The 17,059-nt window shown below is 47.1% G+C and overlaps 1 protein-coding gene and 1 long non-coding RNA gene across 4 annotated transcripts in view; one reads left to right on the top strand and one right to left on the bottom strand.

Moving 5' to 3' along the window:
• tnr (tenascin R (restrictin, janusin)) overlaps positions 1 to 17,059 on the top strand; it is a 111,618-nt gene that overhangs the window by 84,862 nt on the left and 9,697 nt on the right. For 2 of the 3 annotated variants that reach the window (XM_035536376.2, XM_027011367.3), the window contains 9 exons: positions 234 to 323; positions 2,500 to 2,763; positions 3,526 to 3,792; positions 6,559 to 6,678; positions 6,771 to 6,914; positions 8,877 to 8,996; positions 9,605 to 9,748; positions 11,379 to 11,509; positions 15,694 to 15,826. In XM_035536376.2, the coding sequence (XP_035392269.2) occupies positions 234 to 323; positions 2,500 to 2,763; positions 3,526 to 3,792; positions 6,559 to 6,678; positions 6,771 to 6,914; positions 8,877 to 8,996; positions 9,605 to 9,748; positions 11,379 to 11,509; positions 15,694 to 15,826 (1,413 nt within the window). The remainder of the gene's footprint in view (positions 1 to 233; positions 324 to 2,499; positions 2,764 to 3,525; positions 3,793 to 6,558; positions 6,679 to 6,770; positions 6,915 to 8,876; positions 8,997 to 9,604; positions 9,749 to 11,378; positions 11,510 to 15,693; positions 15,827 to 17,059) is intronic. The other variant, XM_081703288.1, reaches the window with a different exon arrangement.
• On the bottom strand, positions 259 to 6,655 carry LOC145652586 (uncharacterized). The gene is made up of 3 exons (XR_014118815.1): positions 6,516 to 6,655; positions 4,084 to 4,171; positions 259 to 398 (listed from the first exon to the last, which is right to left on the bottom strand). It is a non-coding gene; the product is annotated as an uncharacterized LOC145652586 (long non-coding RNA).

The following is a 17,059-nucleotide window of genomic DNA, read 5'->3' as shown; positions in this document are numbered from 1 at the left end:
TTCCTTTAAAACTCAGAACCAAACATTTCAAACACATTTGGGCTCTGCGGGAGGCCGGTTCCTCAGCGTCAGTGATGAATTTGTAATGCATTACAATCCAAATACCACATTGTTCTAATTGCTATTCCTCGGAAATTTATTCTGTTTAATATTATAAAGTGAAACTTCTCCTTGGACCACAAATGATTCATTCAGTTTCTCTCTCATGCTCTTAACTGTCCTTCTCTTCTCAGATCTGCTGCCTGGTACCGAATATGGCATTGGAATCTCGGCCCATCTTGGTGCCAAACAAAGCACCCCTGCCACAATGAACGCCAGGACTGGTGAGCAGTCCAAATTTCCAATTATGTTGCAGCTTTCGGAGCATCTCAAGGTATCAAGAATCTCTGAGCAACAGCCTGAGGGGAAAAAAAGCAAAGCAAATCAAAGCAAAGCAAAGTTTATTTATATAATACTGTTTACAACATCTGTTGTCATAAAGCAGCTTTACATAAGTCTGGGTCCAAGCCCCAACAGAGCAAGCCAAAGGCAACAGTGGTGAGAAAAACTCCATCAGGCTGAGAGGAAGAAACACAAAGAGAAAGCAAGATTCAAAAGGGGGCATCTTCCTGGACAACATGTATGCTATGAACACTGGATAACAATAAATGTGAACTAGGATGATAGCAAGTGGGGGATTATACTGACAACATATTCTCTAATTCTGAAGTGTGACATGGCAATAATGTGTCGGTGTCCAGGGCCAGGTCTTGTCAAGGCTTTCCTTCAAGAGGCTTGCAGTAGCAAATGAACTCATGGTGGTAGAGACTGGTCCAGGGACAGGTCGGCAGAGAGGCAGATGGCCACATGGCGGTAGAGACTGGTCCAGGGACAGTCCGTATCACTTTGGCCGACTAGCGAGGAATGTGGCAGCATAACGCATAGAAAGATGTGTGCAGGCAATAATAACTGTGACTATAGCATTGCATGAGCGCAATATTGCTAGCCAAGGCCTGTGCACACAGGTAGGTGTTCAGTCTAGTTTTATAGTGAGTGTGAGCTTTAAAGTGAGACAAAGAGAGTGTGTGTCCGAATCCCGTACTGAGGTAGGAAGTACATCCCATATTTGGGGTGCCTTATACCAGAGTGCTCGGTTTTTTATTGATGGCACAGTCCGCAAGCAAGCACCATGTGATCGATGGGTGTGTGCAGGGTCACGGGGTTCAGTAAGTTCTCTGAGATACAGAGAGGCCAGCTCTTTTACAGTTTTATATGTCATAAGGCATATTTTATAGTAAACATGATATCTGTCCGCAGGACAGATAGAATGGGAGTAAAACCAGAATTGCAGTAGTCCAGCGTAGAGGTTAAGAAAGTCTACATTACATATGTGTGTAACAAAGGAGAGCTCAGATTCATCATCCATAGCCATCTAGATTAAGTGTGTGATTTGAGATCTCTTTTTTTTAGCCTTAGGGCCAAATAACAAGGTTTCAGTCTTGTTTGGATTAAGTTGAAGAAAGTTGTTGCCACCCAACATTTAACTTCTTTTACACATTCTTCTATTTTGTTAAGATCGGAGGGTTTATTTGGTTTGGCTGCATATAGCTGGGTGTCATCAGCATAGGAATGATAGCTAATGCCAGGCTTGCGGACGATGGCACCGAGTGGTAGCGTATGCAGGGGAAAGAGCAGATGGCCAAGCACTGACCCTTGTGGGACACCATACGTAACCTTTGTAAGATCAGAGGATTCATCATTCAGCCAAATTGAGAGTGATTGGTCAAATAAGATTTAAACCAAGAGAGAGCACGACCTTTAATTCTCACTAGATTTGCAAGCCTGTCAGTCAGGATCCTGTGATCTTTGGTGTCAAGCAAGACCAAGAGGCACAAGAACAGTAGAATAGCCTCTGTCTAATAACAACAGTAGACCGTTGGAGACTCTAGACAATGCTGTTGACAAGCCTGAATCCTGACTCAAAGGTTTCAAATCTGCTATTCTTTTGCAAGAGCATTGTTGTATTGAAACCACTTTTTCAAGAACGTTTGTAATAAAGGAGATTTTTGATATAGGCCTGTAATTAGTAAGCTCTGTGTGACTTAGGTTTGGTTTCTAGATCATAGGTTTAATGGCTGCAAGTTTTAAGTTTTAATGTCCTAGGAATAAAGCCAACAGAGAGGGGTGAACTGATTAAAGTGAGGGGTGATTCAGCTATGCTGGGATTAGTCTGAGGAGCTGTGTTTGTGCTGGTATTCCACTGCACCCTTTACTCACACTGAAAACAGCAAAAATGTTCAAAACTGTTTTGTGGAGTTGTGGAATATTCCGTATGTGTAAAAGGTCTGTGATGCCAGTATCAGAATGGAGAAAAGGCCATATGTTCACTATTTAACATTCGCTCATCTGTTAAATCTTGCTGCTATTTTCGCATGAACCTCAATCACGATTATCGGGCTTCTATGGTCATTCCACATCCCAAGATCTTCCTCCTTCTGTTCCGTGTTTTCTCCTCGCCAGGTCTGGATGTCCCCATGGACCTGACAGTCACCGCATCTACGGACAACACCATCTCCTTGCTGTGGGGCAAGGTCCAGGGACCCATCGACCACTACAGGGTAACCTACACCTCAGCCAGTGGGGTGAGCATTGAGCTGACGGTGCCCAGAGATATCAGCAGCACCACCCTGAGGGAGCTGGAGCCAGCCACCGAGTACACCATCACAGTCACAGCCCAGCGGGGGCGGCAGCAAAGCTCAGCTGCCACCATTGATGCCTTCACAGGTAAATCCCTGGAGGCCTGGGGAAGTTGTGCACGATTCTGGAATTGCACGTGCTCCTCATGGGAAGCAGTTGTAACACCAGGCCATGAGGCGTAGCCCACCACTATCAGTATTTGATGTAAAGCCAAATACTAAATTAATTAGGGACCAAAAGAAATGTAAAGACACCAGATCCACCATTTTTTTTCTAGGAATAGATGATTATTCAGTTAAGGTTTGATAATTGCCCAATATGTGTGATATAAAAAAGCTGTGCTTTGTGCAGCAACTGGTGCTGTAATGATCACATTCCTACAGAGGGACAGTGAGATTCATTTTATTGGCTTATCCATTCTGTTCCATTCATTCTGTCTGAATGATTACGCTACGCTATCTGGTTCTATCTATCTATTCTATCTGGCTCTCTACTTCTCCTTAACACACCTTTAAACACCTGCACATCGATACTTCGCTCACCTGCCAGGCAGATGAACTTAGACTCCTGCCTCCTTTTGATGTGATGATAACGAGTCTTATCGACGTCTTTGCTTGCTCATCTCATTTCATCCCCATGCTCATCTCTTTCTGAGATTCTTCGTTGGCCCACCGTCTGGACGCTCAGTTCTCTGCAACTGCTCTCCGTTCCCTTACATCCTGCGCTCGTTCTGCACGCTTCACTTTCATTCGCTGTCACTCTACTTCCATGCGAAGGTTCACCAATCAGCGACGAGTTCAGGTTCTTCCTGGGAATCAGTCATGTTAAACGGCAGTCCTTTGATTGCAGGGCTCCGCCCCGTGAGCCAGCTCTACTTCTCGGACGTGACGGCTGACTCGCTGGCCGTCAGCTGGAGCGCTCCTGCACCACCTGCCGATCGCTTCGACTTGTACTACGGTACCCATGAGTCCAGTGTCGAGTCCGTGGTCATTCTCGATGGATCCAGAACCAAAGCCATCCTGTCAGGCCTGCTTCCTTCGAGGCAGTATGTAATCACCCTAGTAACCATGCACGGAGACACTGCCTCAGAGCCAGTCACCGGCACGGTCCTCACAGGTACTGCTGTTTTGCTCAGCATCAAAAATCCAGTCCTGCATTTTAAACGTTGGTGTCGATGGTTCTTAAGATATTTGACAAACCCACCCATTTAACTCACCGTTTAGACTGTTTTAATGTCACTCATATGACTCGGTCATTCAAATGAAGTGTACAGTATTCTGAGTTTTGTGAAATATCGTGTTGGTTTTAGACATGAGACCACTGACATGGGGCACAGAGAGATGACATTCGGTTCTGGAACAAATAAATAAACACTTTTATGAAGAGTGAAAAATATCAGAAACTCACTGACATCACCAAGGACGCCACCACTTTGGTTCCAGAGTTGAATCCAGGGTAACATCGTGTGAGCTGCTTGTGAGAGAATGCAGGTCAACTAGACAATAATCAAACAAACACAAGCAAATGTCAAATTCATCTCTGAAAAGAATAACACCACAGCTGGTGAGGCAAGGCAGCATCTGCTCAGGCTGTGTCACTAAATACAATGGCTAAATAAATAAATAAATAAATATATATATATATATTTCTTTTCATCTTGAACCACATGGCCTTCACTGCAATATATTTGGTGAACAGTAGACAAGTGTGGTGGTCTAATGTCATAAGTGACCGCAGTGGCCGCAGCAGACAAACCCATTTCAGTCTTACGTCAGTATATATTCTGAGTTGAAAATAAATAATTGTATAGTCTGAGCATATAATAATGAAGAATCTTCTGATTCTGCTTGTCGATTGCTTCTGCGATAAATCGTTTCTCCTCTCCTGGCCCCTAGCATACGCTGCTCTGAACTCCCCAGCTAATTACCAAGTAATCCGTGCGTTTAAAATGACAACACTATGGAGGGTTAGCTTTGCCTGGGGAAAACCTCTGACGTCAGGCTTGCCTTTCTCCACAAAGCGACGAACAACGAGCAGCTCTTTGCAGCTTTCCGACTGATCTGAGATCCTTTTTTGCGGCCAGTCCTCCGATGCGTTTATGCATCTGTTTTAAAGACGTGTCAGCACGTTTTGATAACAGATTTCTAAAATGGCTTTCTAATGAATTTTAAATTAGGTCGTTTTAAATTAGAAACCCCTCCACCCCACCCCCAGGTGCAAGTTTCTTACAGAAAAAGTGTTGATTTTAATAGGTTTAATTTTATTGTTCGGAACGCTATCCTCATTAAAACTCCCCATGGCAGCCATGGCGTGTTTTTTATTTTATCCTTTTTTGTCTTAATGAATTCAGCACGGTGTAACACTCTTCCTAACCTCTGTCTAACTGTGCAGGCGTCAGTAAAGCGTGAGGGCCCGAGAGGCGTGACCCTGTTAACGTTCACGTTTACAGCATGCGGCGGACGCCCTTGTCCAGAGCCGCTTGCACAAGCACCATGTCTTCTGTATCAGACACATGTCTTCATGGCACTATAAACTGGTGCGTGTTAAGAACACTGTCAGGCAATAAACATGTAACAGAAGAGTAATTTTTAATACGTAATTGCATATTTAAGTGCTGAGAGACTGAAAAGGTGAGTTTTCAGGCTTCGTTTGGAGACAGCCGCTGTCTCAGATGTACGGACAGCCAGTGGAGGCTCGTGCCAACACCTGGGTGCCGGGGCAGAGAACGGTCTCGATGGACGTCCTCTTTGCATCTTTACAGACGGTGGTTGGGGTCGAGGCAGCGTGGTGCAGGATGGAGTTTGACTAACGCCTTTCGACGTGTGCGAGCTGGTCCTGCAGCTCTGCTCTGCGGTTGCACTCCGTCCTGCCGGGCAGATTTCAAAGTTGTTGCTGACTAGTCGGATTATATGCGCTTGTCGCGGAGAACACGTGCGTGCGTGCGTCCTTGCTAGCATGTCATCTGGGCAAGGGTGCTTCTGTTTTTCGTTTGTTTTTGTGTCTTGGATGCTAAGCGCTAAAGAACCACTAAATGGATTCGTCTGTTTTTACAACTGTGATTCGCTCTGCAATGGGTTTTTTCTTTCTTTCTTTTCTGTTTTCAGCATCTTGTAATACACAGATGCGTCAAGAGGCCTGGCAGCTCAAGAGACACTGACACAGTGTATTTAGAAGCTGCCAAAAACATTATTCTTGTTATTCCCACCACTGTGTCTGTAAACTGCATTTCAATACAGAAAATGCATTCAGGGTCTGTACAGACTGCCCTGTTGAATGGATAATGATTTAAGATATACATACATGAATAATCACAACTCATTTACTCAGGAACATTTCAGTCCAGAATCATGTAAATGAGGCTGGCAGCCCGTTTATGAATTGCCACCCCTCGTCTGTGAGCTGAATGCATTAATCTAATGAATATGGGTAGGGGTGGAAGGTTTTATTCCTCTTTTTAATGCCCCTGTTCCTCAGTAATGCCAGAAGTCATTATGTTTATTCCCCTTTGATCTTTGGAATAACACACAACCTCATAGTCTGTGTAATTGTTTGCGAAATCGTTCCCTGGTAACCTTTGCTTTAGCAACAGTAAGAACTCTTGGGATAAATAAACAAACCACGAACGGTTCGCTGGTAAAGAACAGCATTCGTTTATAATGCACATGCCCTCATAGACTCTCTATGCACCTCTCGCCCATGGGGTCCTGCAGAAAACAGCCGTAAAACGAGACGAGGGGTTAACGTTGCCGTTAAAGGTTTATCCTCCACTGAAAAGCCAAAGGTCGCTGTGCTAACTTGTCTTCTCGCCGTGTCGGGGGGGGGTCGGGGGGGTGTCCAACCTAGATCAGCTGGGTCATTGGCGTGTGGTTGTCTCCACTGCAGGGATGGACGCTCCCAGAGAGATGGCCGTGTCGTACATCACCGAGGATTCGGTAACCGTGTCTTGGCTTCCCCCTTTATCCCCCTTCGAGTACTACAAAATGTCCCACCGCTCTGCCAGAGGTGCCCACATTTGCAGCCAGACTGTACTATGTTTCAGACATGACTGCGAACCGCAGAGGGGTCGACGGTGTTTTTTACGTGTCGTGTCGCAGGTCGAGTGGACAGTGTGGTGATCGATAAAGACGTGACGAACTACACCCTGACCAACCTTCACCCTGCCACAGAGTACGACATCACGCTGAACGCCGCGCGGGGGAGCAGAGAGAGTCAGCCAGTCAGCGCCGTCGTATTCACAGGTGTCGCCGTTTACCCACTGCCGGATCAGTCTTGTTTACGCTGTCACGATTAGGGATTTTCCAGCCCTGGTGCAACAGCCTTCCTCTGTCTCAGACGGAGTGGATGCTCTCCTAACAAACTCTGTTTTTCACGCAAGCTTAAGGCTTAATTTGTTTGAAGAAAGTTGTGGTGTATAGGTCCTGTTACAGCACTGAAACACAACAGGGAAAAGCAGAGCTGGAGCTTCTGACATGTTTAGTACGAGCTTAGGCACCTGGACTGCTGGCAGTAAGCTCCGATCTCGCCTCTTGTTGTCAGGGGCGTTTAATATCACAGGATTTTGGATCACAGTAGTTCCAAGATACGATGTGATCCGGGTGCTTTGAGATGAGTATCGCGATGAGTATCATGACCAGTATCACGATGAGTATCGCGACGAGTATCGCAACGAGTATCGGCCAGCCCTCCGGCATCGAACCACTTCTTACAGAAGAAACATAATCTGCAGGGAAATTAGCAGGTTCATTTTAAGGATCCTTTTCGGAGTGGAAATGTATAACTTCAGCTCTAATCCCCTGGCTGTACTGCGTCTCACGCTTTAAGTGCTGGTGTGCTGGCAGTGATATGAAAACACTGACCACACTCAAATGAATTATTAGTCATTATTAATTATTTGTAGGCAAATGCAGAGAGCTGATAATGGCCTATTATTGCAGGATTTAAGTCATGACTTGGCAGGACCGGTTTTTTGGAGGTGTTTTTTTCCAGCCACACATTGAAGGTTTTGAGGTGATAATGAGTTCAAGGCTCGAACTAAAGAAAAGAATTAATTAGTAGTTTCAGGTGGCAGAGAGCATGCATAGGAAAAAAAAAGGCACTCTTACAGTTAATTACGTCTAACATTTTCATATTTTAATATGGCAGATGGTGTTCTCTTAAACCACTGTTCCTCTGCATTTGAACTTGCTGGACATCAAGAGTTTTTGTTCCCACCCTCCTGAAGCTGATAACAGAGTAATGGATTAACATGTTCAGAGGTTTGCAAACTGGCGAAAGGGTACAGAGACGCTTTCAGAAACGTCCAAGCCGCTCGTTAAAAACAGCGTGGCGACTCCGCCGTGGCCAGGCGCGGAGACGAGGAACCTTAAGAGGAAAAAGAAAAAAAAAAACAAGAAACCGGACGCCGGGGCCACTGGGAAACGGTTCGAGAGATGAGGAGTACCTGAGTGTCTACGTAAGCCCTGCGTGTGGAGTCAATCATTGGATGGACTTAGCCTAGGAAAAGGTTGGGTCAGCGAGCCCAGCGAGCGCCCATAAAGGGCAGCGGCTGTAGAGGGTGGAGTCGACCCAAAGTTACCTCTGCCCCAGGACCAGACCAGATCTCAGAACTGGTTCTGGGTGTTGTGAGCCGGATATAGCTGTCCAGAACCATGGCAGTGTTAATATATTGAGAGATCGAGGATTTTTTTATTAGTTTTTTATTGATTGAAAAAAATATCAAGCAGCAATATTTTTTAGTAAAACCTGATGAAAAGATAAAGCTACTAGAAGGACAGGCAGAGCCTTGCTCCTGATTCCTCCCGATGTGATTATAATATCAGCAAATTAGCAGAAATTTCCAGCTCCTTTTCGAAAGGTGGAATTTGTCCTGCGGTGCAGGGACGTGTTTCCTAACAGCGAGACAGATTTGGTGGTGAAGTCTCCTCTCACGTCCTCTCACACAGAGCTGTCCGCGCCCACCAACACTACGCATATTTAACTGTATAACTTTCCCTCCAATCTCAGCTAATTAAGGAAATTGTGATCTTCTCCAGACAGATCATCAAAACAAATTAGTTTCAACCTGTTGAGATTTGCTATGTAAACCTGTGCAAAAATCCTGCAATCCAAGTTTTTAAAAAACAAAAATCTCTGCGCTGTGCTGCTTGTGATTTGATTCCTGTCTATCATTGCAACCTTCTCTCATTTTTCTGTTTTTGCAGCCATGGACATGCCCATGGAGCTTACGGCACTGAACGTCACCCCGCAGGGGGCGCTGTTGAGATGGGTCTCGCCGCTCTCCAGCGTGGATAACTACGTCCTCACCGTCACCCGCAACCAGGGTAGTAGAGAGAGAGAGAGAGAGAGAGAGAGAGAGAGAGAGAGAGCGAGCGAGAGCGAGAGGCAGAGCACAGCATGTCTCCGTCTGCAGGCCTGTATCTATTGCAGCACAGATGATATCTACAGTGCAGCGTTCACAGTACTGCCAGCCAAGTTGCATGTTAAGAGGTGTTGTTTTGTATTGACTCAAGTGCCCCCACACCATGGAGGCTTTATTCTGTTTGCTTGGTTATGGATTGTTCAGGTGCCAGATTTCAAGTCAAGATTGTGCACATAAATATGGACTCTGGGGAGTCAAAGCAAATGTATTGTCTCCTATAACTTACATTAGAAGGTAAAATTACCGGGGTGATATTAGATACACTGCAGTGGGATTTGAAAGTATGTCTAGTTGTAAATACAGCTCTGCTGCAGTTAATTTAACACATAATTTTAGACTTCAGTGTAATACAAGCCTTTAATGAAACGGTTTGACTTCATACCAACTCTACAAAAATGAAAAACTCATTAGCTGCCTTTGTCACAATTCCCTTTGCACGGAACTAACATGAGCCGACCACCTTTCACATGAACTTCACCTGAACGTTAGCGCTGACGTTTCCCCCCGTAGTGACAGCCGACACCTTCCTGGTGGAGGGGACTAAACAGAATCATGAGCTGAGCCACCTGCTTCCCAGCACGGCCTACTCCGCCAGCTTGTACGCCACCAAGGGTCCCCTGACCAGCGGCACCATCGTCACCACGTTCCTCACGCGTAAGTGCCATGCCAAAAGCACACACTCCCCTCCAAAGCACACACAGACCAGTGGAGTCTTTACGCCTCCCCGCCCCTCCCCGACAGGGGCAACAGCTACCGAGTGCAGATGCACCACGGCTTAATTCCTGACCTTGTTAAAAAAAAATATATATATATATATATATATATATACACCAGGAAAATCAAATGGGATCATGGTGGCTTCCACTTTCAGGAGTGTCGGAGCTCGACCTCAACCTCAAACAGCCTTCCAGACGTTTTCACTAGGCCGTGTTGTTTAGAGAAAATTAAGTTGCATGTAAAAGTGTCACAGGCCACCAGCTCCGGCAGCCCTGTTGCAGGCTGCCGGGATCTTGATACAGAATCGGCCTCCGAGATCGGTCGGATTCGTCTGACTTCAAACGACGTTTTTTTGGTTTTTGCTTCTTTGTGCCTAATTTAGTGTCAGGTTCATTTGGAGACAGTTATGCCCCGACAGCACAGTAGGTTTAGACGCTGTGGAGCTCTGATAAAACGCAGCGCCTGAAATGCATCATGGGACAAAAAAAAAAGATTAGGATAAACAACCTCAGGATGTTGGGTAATATATGGACTCCCCTTCTGGGGCTGTCGGGGTGTCAAAAATACGTCATTTTGGCATTTATTGGGGAGCTTACAGCAGCTTAGCAGATAATTGAGATGAAAACACATGACAGATTTGATGCCTCCCCATGGAGGAGTGCTGCTTGTCTCTGGTCTGGACTACTGTACTGCTTTAATAGTTATGGAGATCCAGCCGTGGATATGAATATGTATAGGTTCTCAGGTAGCGTCGGCACCGTCTGAGGTCCCATACAGGAGGACGATGGCGCTGCAGGGCAGCACTATTAACATACGTGCGTGCATGAAGACGCTGAGGGCGCCTCCTGTTGGCACCGGTACGGAAGTGTACATACCCCTCCACGTTCCTCTCCTGTTCTAGTTCCTGCTGGTACAGGGAGATGGTTATTGGTATGTGTATTTTATAAAGAGGGTGCACCATGTACCGCGCGCGACAAAACAATAATGATCCAATCAGCTGCCAACGGGGGCTTGCTGGTTAGATACATCCCTGGCAGAATGCAAATTTTGTATTTGTGTGTGGTGATGGGCAGTTGAAAAGAGAGGGAGAGAGAGAGATAGAGGGGCTTTGTGTGTGTGTGTGTGTGTGTGTGTGTGTGTGCTGCAGATAGAGAGGCATGCTAATGTAATAAGGGCCCACGCAGAGAGACCAGAAGAGGAGGCAACACCCACCATCTAACTGCCTTCTCCTTTGGAGTGGATCTGTCACTGTGTCACTAGCATACACCCACCTGCACACACACACACACACACACACACACACACACACACACACACCTGTGTTTGCACCTTATTTGCATGCTGTCAGTAGGAATGTTGCTCAAGCTCTTCACACACGCACATACACACACGCACACACACACACACACACACACGCACACACACACACCTCTGACGGAGATAAGATGTGGAAAGGTCAGGACATGGGGAACTGCAGATCACATCATCAGGACAGGTAAAACAATTCACCACTGAAGGAAAGAAGGTCAAATCTGGTTTCTCTGATCTCTGACCCTTAAACCCACAGCCATGGATGCACCGCAGAACCTGACAGCCAGCGAGGTCAACCATCGCAGCGCCCTCATTTCATGGCAACCGCCCATTGCAGACATCGATAACTACATGCTGACCTACAGGTCACCCGACAGCAGCCGTAAGGTACGTGGATCCTGGTCCTTGAGTTCTGTGCATGGAGAGCACAGCACACCAGACCCTAGTTCACTATCTCACACTGTAGAGACCACAGCACACCAGACCCTAGTTCACTATCTCACACTGTAGAGACCACAGCACACCAGACCCTAGTTCACTATCTCACACTGTAGAGACCACAGCACACCAGACCCTAGTTCACTATCTCACACTGTAGAGACCACACCACACCAGACCCTAGCCCACTATCTCACACTGTAGAGACCACAGCACACCAGACCCTAGTTCACTATCTCACACTGTACAGACCACAGCGCACCAGACCCTAGTTCGCTATCTCACACTGTAGAGACCACACTGCACCAGACCCTAGTTCACTATCTCACTCTGTAGACACCACAGTGCACTAGAGCCTAGTTCACTATCTCACACTGTAGAGACCACACTGCGCTAGACGCTAGCTCACTATCTCACACTGTAGAGACCACACTGCACTAGACGCTAGCTCACTATCTCACACTGTAGAGACCACAGCGGACCAGACGCTAGCTCACTATCTCACTCTGTAGACACCACAGTGCACTAGAGCCTAGTTCACTATCTCACACTGTAGAGACCACACTGCGCTAGACGCTAGCTCACTATCTCACACTGTAGAGACCACACTGCACCAGACCCTAGTTCACTATCTCACTCTGTAGACACCACAGTGCACTAGAGCCTAGTTCACTATCTCACACTGTAGAGACCACACTGCGCTAGACGCTAGCTCACTATCTCACACTGTAGAGACCACACTGCGCTAGACGCTAGCTCACTATCTCACACTGTAGAGACCACACTGCACTAGACGCTAGCTCACTATCTCACACTGTAGAGACCACAGCGGACCAGACGCTAGCTCACTATCTCACACTGTAGAGACCACACCACACCAGACCCTAGTTCACTATCTCACACTGTAGAGACCACAGCACACTAGACGCTAGCTCACTATCTCACTCTGTAGAGACCACACTGCACTAGACGCTAGCTCACTATCTCACTCTGGACTCTCCCTCTTCAGTGCTGGTGTCCAATCCCCCACCGCCCCCAGTGGCTACATCCCCCTCACCCTCTTCCTTCCCCTGACAGGTTGATACTAAGGATAAATACTTCCTTTCCAGTTCTGTTTGTGCTCATACAGTACATATGCAGACCTCGTCCTTTCTGTGTGTGTGCGGTGGTGGGGTCACACCCCTGTGGGTCTCACTTCTCTTTCTGTGTGTGCTGTGGTGGGGTCACACCCCTGTGGGTCTCACTTCTCTTTCAGTCACTGCTACAGTGACAGTCCAAACAGAGCGGCCGAAAGCATTAATAATGTTAATTACACGGTTTCTGATGTTGTTTAATCATAGAAATTAACAAGACTGTTCCAGTAGCGCGAGGCCCACTGATGACTCTCCAGAAACAATTTCTCATTATATTTTTGGCACATATCAGTATGCGCTAATTATTATCATATTGTGTGTACCTAGAGTCCTGGAATCTCTTTGGGCCGCCTTTTACTTAATCTGTCTGTAAAGACTTTAGAAGATGAGATTAGAAATCCCTCTTTGGCATCCAAATTATTTTAATTATTCTAGTTCTCTCTCTCTCCTCTCACACACTCTCTCTGAGCGGCTCCATCCCTTTGTCTGTCTCGCATTCGTGCTGTCTCACACACACCTGTGCTCTCTACCTCCCCACAGTGTGAGCGGATCTGTGGTTGACCTGCGCCGTTGCTAGTGCTGTGAACTGGCCAGACGGTGTCAGTGAAGTACAGTGAAAGCGAGCGTGTGCGAGGAACATTTAAAGCACCCTCACACGCACAACGCTGCCCTCTCCGGCATTCTGACGTCTCGGTGGGTGGGGTGGGGGCACGGTAGGGGCTGATTCTATTTCTGGCTCCACCTTCTGCTCAGTAGCTGAGAAGTTGTAAATGTCATGATAAAATATTTTTCAAGCAATAACACTTTTGGTCTGTTCTCATCCACACTCACCTCCCACTTCAAACCCTGGTGTGAAACACAGAGGAACTCCACGTAGGTGTAGAGGCAGAGACTACAGCCCAGTTGTTGCCCGGTGCAGATATGTTAGCCATCCTCCACAGTTCTGAACACGCGCTCTCTGTATTGGACTTTTCCCTCTGTTTCTTCTCTCTGTTTTAGTTGTAGCCAGTTTCCAACCGTGAAATATTTTTCCCCATCACATAACAGCCGAGCGTGCAGCTCGTACCGGCACCTCCGCAAGCCATCACGTTGCGGGTAGCGTAACAGCACCCAGCGCCCTTCTGAAAGATGCGAGCTCACAGAGGCCTGTGATTGACAGGCGAGATCTGCCCACCCCTCCTTCACTGAAAACACAGCCAGCATTTCTGTTTCAAACTCCTGGCCACAAATGGCTATGGCACCATCGGGGACTGAAGCCACAGTCTCCAGATGACATGGGAAACACCTTTCTGTGGCTGTCTGTCTCTGCCATGGAGGGAATGAGCCCCCCCGTCCAAATGACGTCTGGTCAGCGGATCGTCATAACCTGGGCAGTGATGTACGCGTTAAAGCTTGCCAACAGATAAGTCACATTCTGGGATTGTACAGCTATGAAATACACATGCACCCCAACACAATGGAGCTATTTGTGACAGAGCAGGTGGTTTGTGTAGATTTACCGTTCAGCAGGATTTGGTGAGATGATGTACAGAGTGACAGAGCTGTATAACAGGCGGTCGTGGTACTTGGGCAGGACATACGTTCTCCTAAATCGCTTTCCAGATTCAATATCGTCTGATTGCTTTTATTCTGAGTCTTTGTTTTTTTTCCCTAAAGAAGGTAAATATTTCATTCACAAGGTCAGGTGATATATGACACGGTCTTTGACTCCTTGAGAACCCGATGAAGAATTGTTTCCATTGTTGTTTTGATTTTTATAACGCTGCCAATGCCCACCCCCGCAAAAAAAGAATGAAATGGAAAATAAAAATTGATGGGAGAAAATGGCAGTTTGCACGGCTGCAGATTGGCGTGATAAAAGTGAGTTTGTCACAAACAAAAGAGGCCAACGGAGCTGTCAGTGACTAAAATAGAAGCCCCTTTTTCCTGGCAGCGTTGCGTCCGATAAACTCCTTCCTCCCCCGAGAAGTCCTTCACAGCTGCCACTCACACACGGGGTGACAACACAGAACTGCACAAAAACACACCACCACACACCACCGCACACCACCACACACTATCGCACACAACCACACACTACCACACACAACCAAACGCTACCACACACTACCACATACTACTGCACACCACCACACACTACCACACACTACCACACACTACCGTGCACAACCACACACCACTACACACTACCACACACCACCATACACTACTGCACACTACCACACACAACCACACCCTGCCACACACCACCACACACTACCACACACAACCACACCCTGCCACACACTACCGCACACTACCACACACAACCACACAGCACCACACACTACCGTACACAACTACGCCCTACCACACACCATCGTACACTACTGCACATCACCACACACCATCACACATTACCACATACCACCACACACTACCACACACCACCACACATTACCACACACTACTGCACACAACCACACACTACCGTGCACAACCACACACCACTGCACACTACCACACAACCACACACAACCATACACTACTGCACACTACCACACCCTACCACACAGCACCACACACTACCGTACACAACTACGCCCTACCACACACCACCGTACACTACTGCACACCACCACACACCATCACACATTACCACATACCACCACACACCACCACACACTACCACGCACCACCACACACTACCACATGCTACTGCACACTATCACACACCACCACACAATTCTGCACACTACTACACAATACCACACGAAGCTAATGCTCACCGTGAGCGTGCGAGTGTTTGCCAAGCGCAGCCTGAGCAAATGCCCCTCCATTGTGCACGGGCAATATATCCTACCCTGCAGCTACAGCGATCAGCCCCTTTGCCTCATAACCTCTTGCCTCGCCCCGCCCCCACCCTCCTGCTTAGGTGAGTTAGAACTCAAGTGAGCATGCAAGGCCAGTGCATGTCGCCTTGCTGTGGAGTGTTTGGCTCTGAGTTTGCTCTGTTTCCAGGAGCTCATCCTGGATGCTGAAGACACCTGGATCCGTCTGGAGGGCCTCGCTGAGACAACCGTGTACACTGTGCGACTGCAGGCCGCCAGAGGACTGGAGACCAGTGCCATCGTCTCCACCTCCTTCACTACCAGTACGCCATGTTTGCCCTTTTGGCAAAGCATTATGGACCGGATGAAGCGTACGGCTTCTGAGGGAAGACGTGATAAAATGCACTGACTTCTTCAGTGTTTATGTTTCTGTGTCCTGGGGTACCGACTTCAGGGCATGCAAAACATTTTATTCCTGCAGTGCTCAAACTGCAGGGAAGGAATTATCTGCCTTTAGTTTGGATATTTTGGGTCCTTGATTCTCTCTTGTTGCCCAGAGTCTTCATTCTGACTCATGACAGTTTGCTTTGTTTTCCTCATCTCTCATTATCTCGTGTTGTAGTCAAACCACTGTGACTGTGCTGTAGTTCACTCAATGTGACTGTGCTGTACTCCACTCAATGTGACTGTGCTGTAGTTCACTCAATGTGACTGTGCTGTACTCCACTCAATGTGACTGTGCTGTAGTTCACTCAATGTGACTGTGCTGTAGTTCACTCAATGTGACTGTGCTGTACTCCACACAATGTGACTGTGCTGTACTCCACTCATAGTGACTGTGCTGTAGTTCACTCAGCATGACTGTGCTGTAGTTCACTCAGCGTGACTGTGCTGTAGTTCACTCAATGTGACTGTGCTGTAGTTCACTCAATGTGACTGTGCTGTAGTTCACTCAATGTGACTGTGCTGTACTCCACTCAATGTGACTGTGCTGTAGTTCACTCAATGTGACTGTGCTGTACTCCACTCAATGTGACTGTGCTGTAGTTCACTCAATGTGACTGTGCTGTACTCCACTCAATGTGACTGTGCTGTAGTTCACTCAATGTGACTGTGCTGTACTCCACACAATGTGACTGTGCTGTACTCCACTCATAGTGACTGTGCTGTAGTTCACTCAGCATGACTGTGCTGTAGTTCACTCAGCGTGACTGTGCTGTAGTTCACTCAATGTGACTGTGCTGTAGTTCACTCAATGTGACTGTGCTGTACTCCACTCAATGTGACTGTGCTGTAGTTCACTCAATGTGACTGTGCTGTACTCCACTCAATGTGACTGTGCTGTAGTTCACTCAATGTGACTGTGCTGTACTCCACTCAATGTGACTGTGCTGTAGTTCACTCAATGTGACTGTGCTGTACTCCACACAATGTGACTGTGCTGTACTCCACTCATAGTGACTGTGCTGTAGTTCACTCAGCATGACTGTGCTGTAGTTCACTCAGCGTGACTGTGCTGTAGTTCACTCAATGTGACTGTGCTGTAGTTCACTCAG

This window comes from Electrophorus electricus, chromosome 20 (assembly GCF_041902795.1).
Source record: "Electrophorus electricus isolate QZ-2024a chromosome 20, ASM4190279v1, whole genome shotgun sequence".
Classification (NCBI taxonomy): Eukaryota; Metazoa; Chordata; class Actinopteri; order Gymnotiformes; family Gymnotidae; genus Electrophorus; species Electrophorus electricus.
The sequence above is the reverse complement of the archived record's forward strand: the minus strand, read 5'-3'. Positions and strand labels throughout refer to the sequence as shown.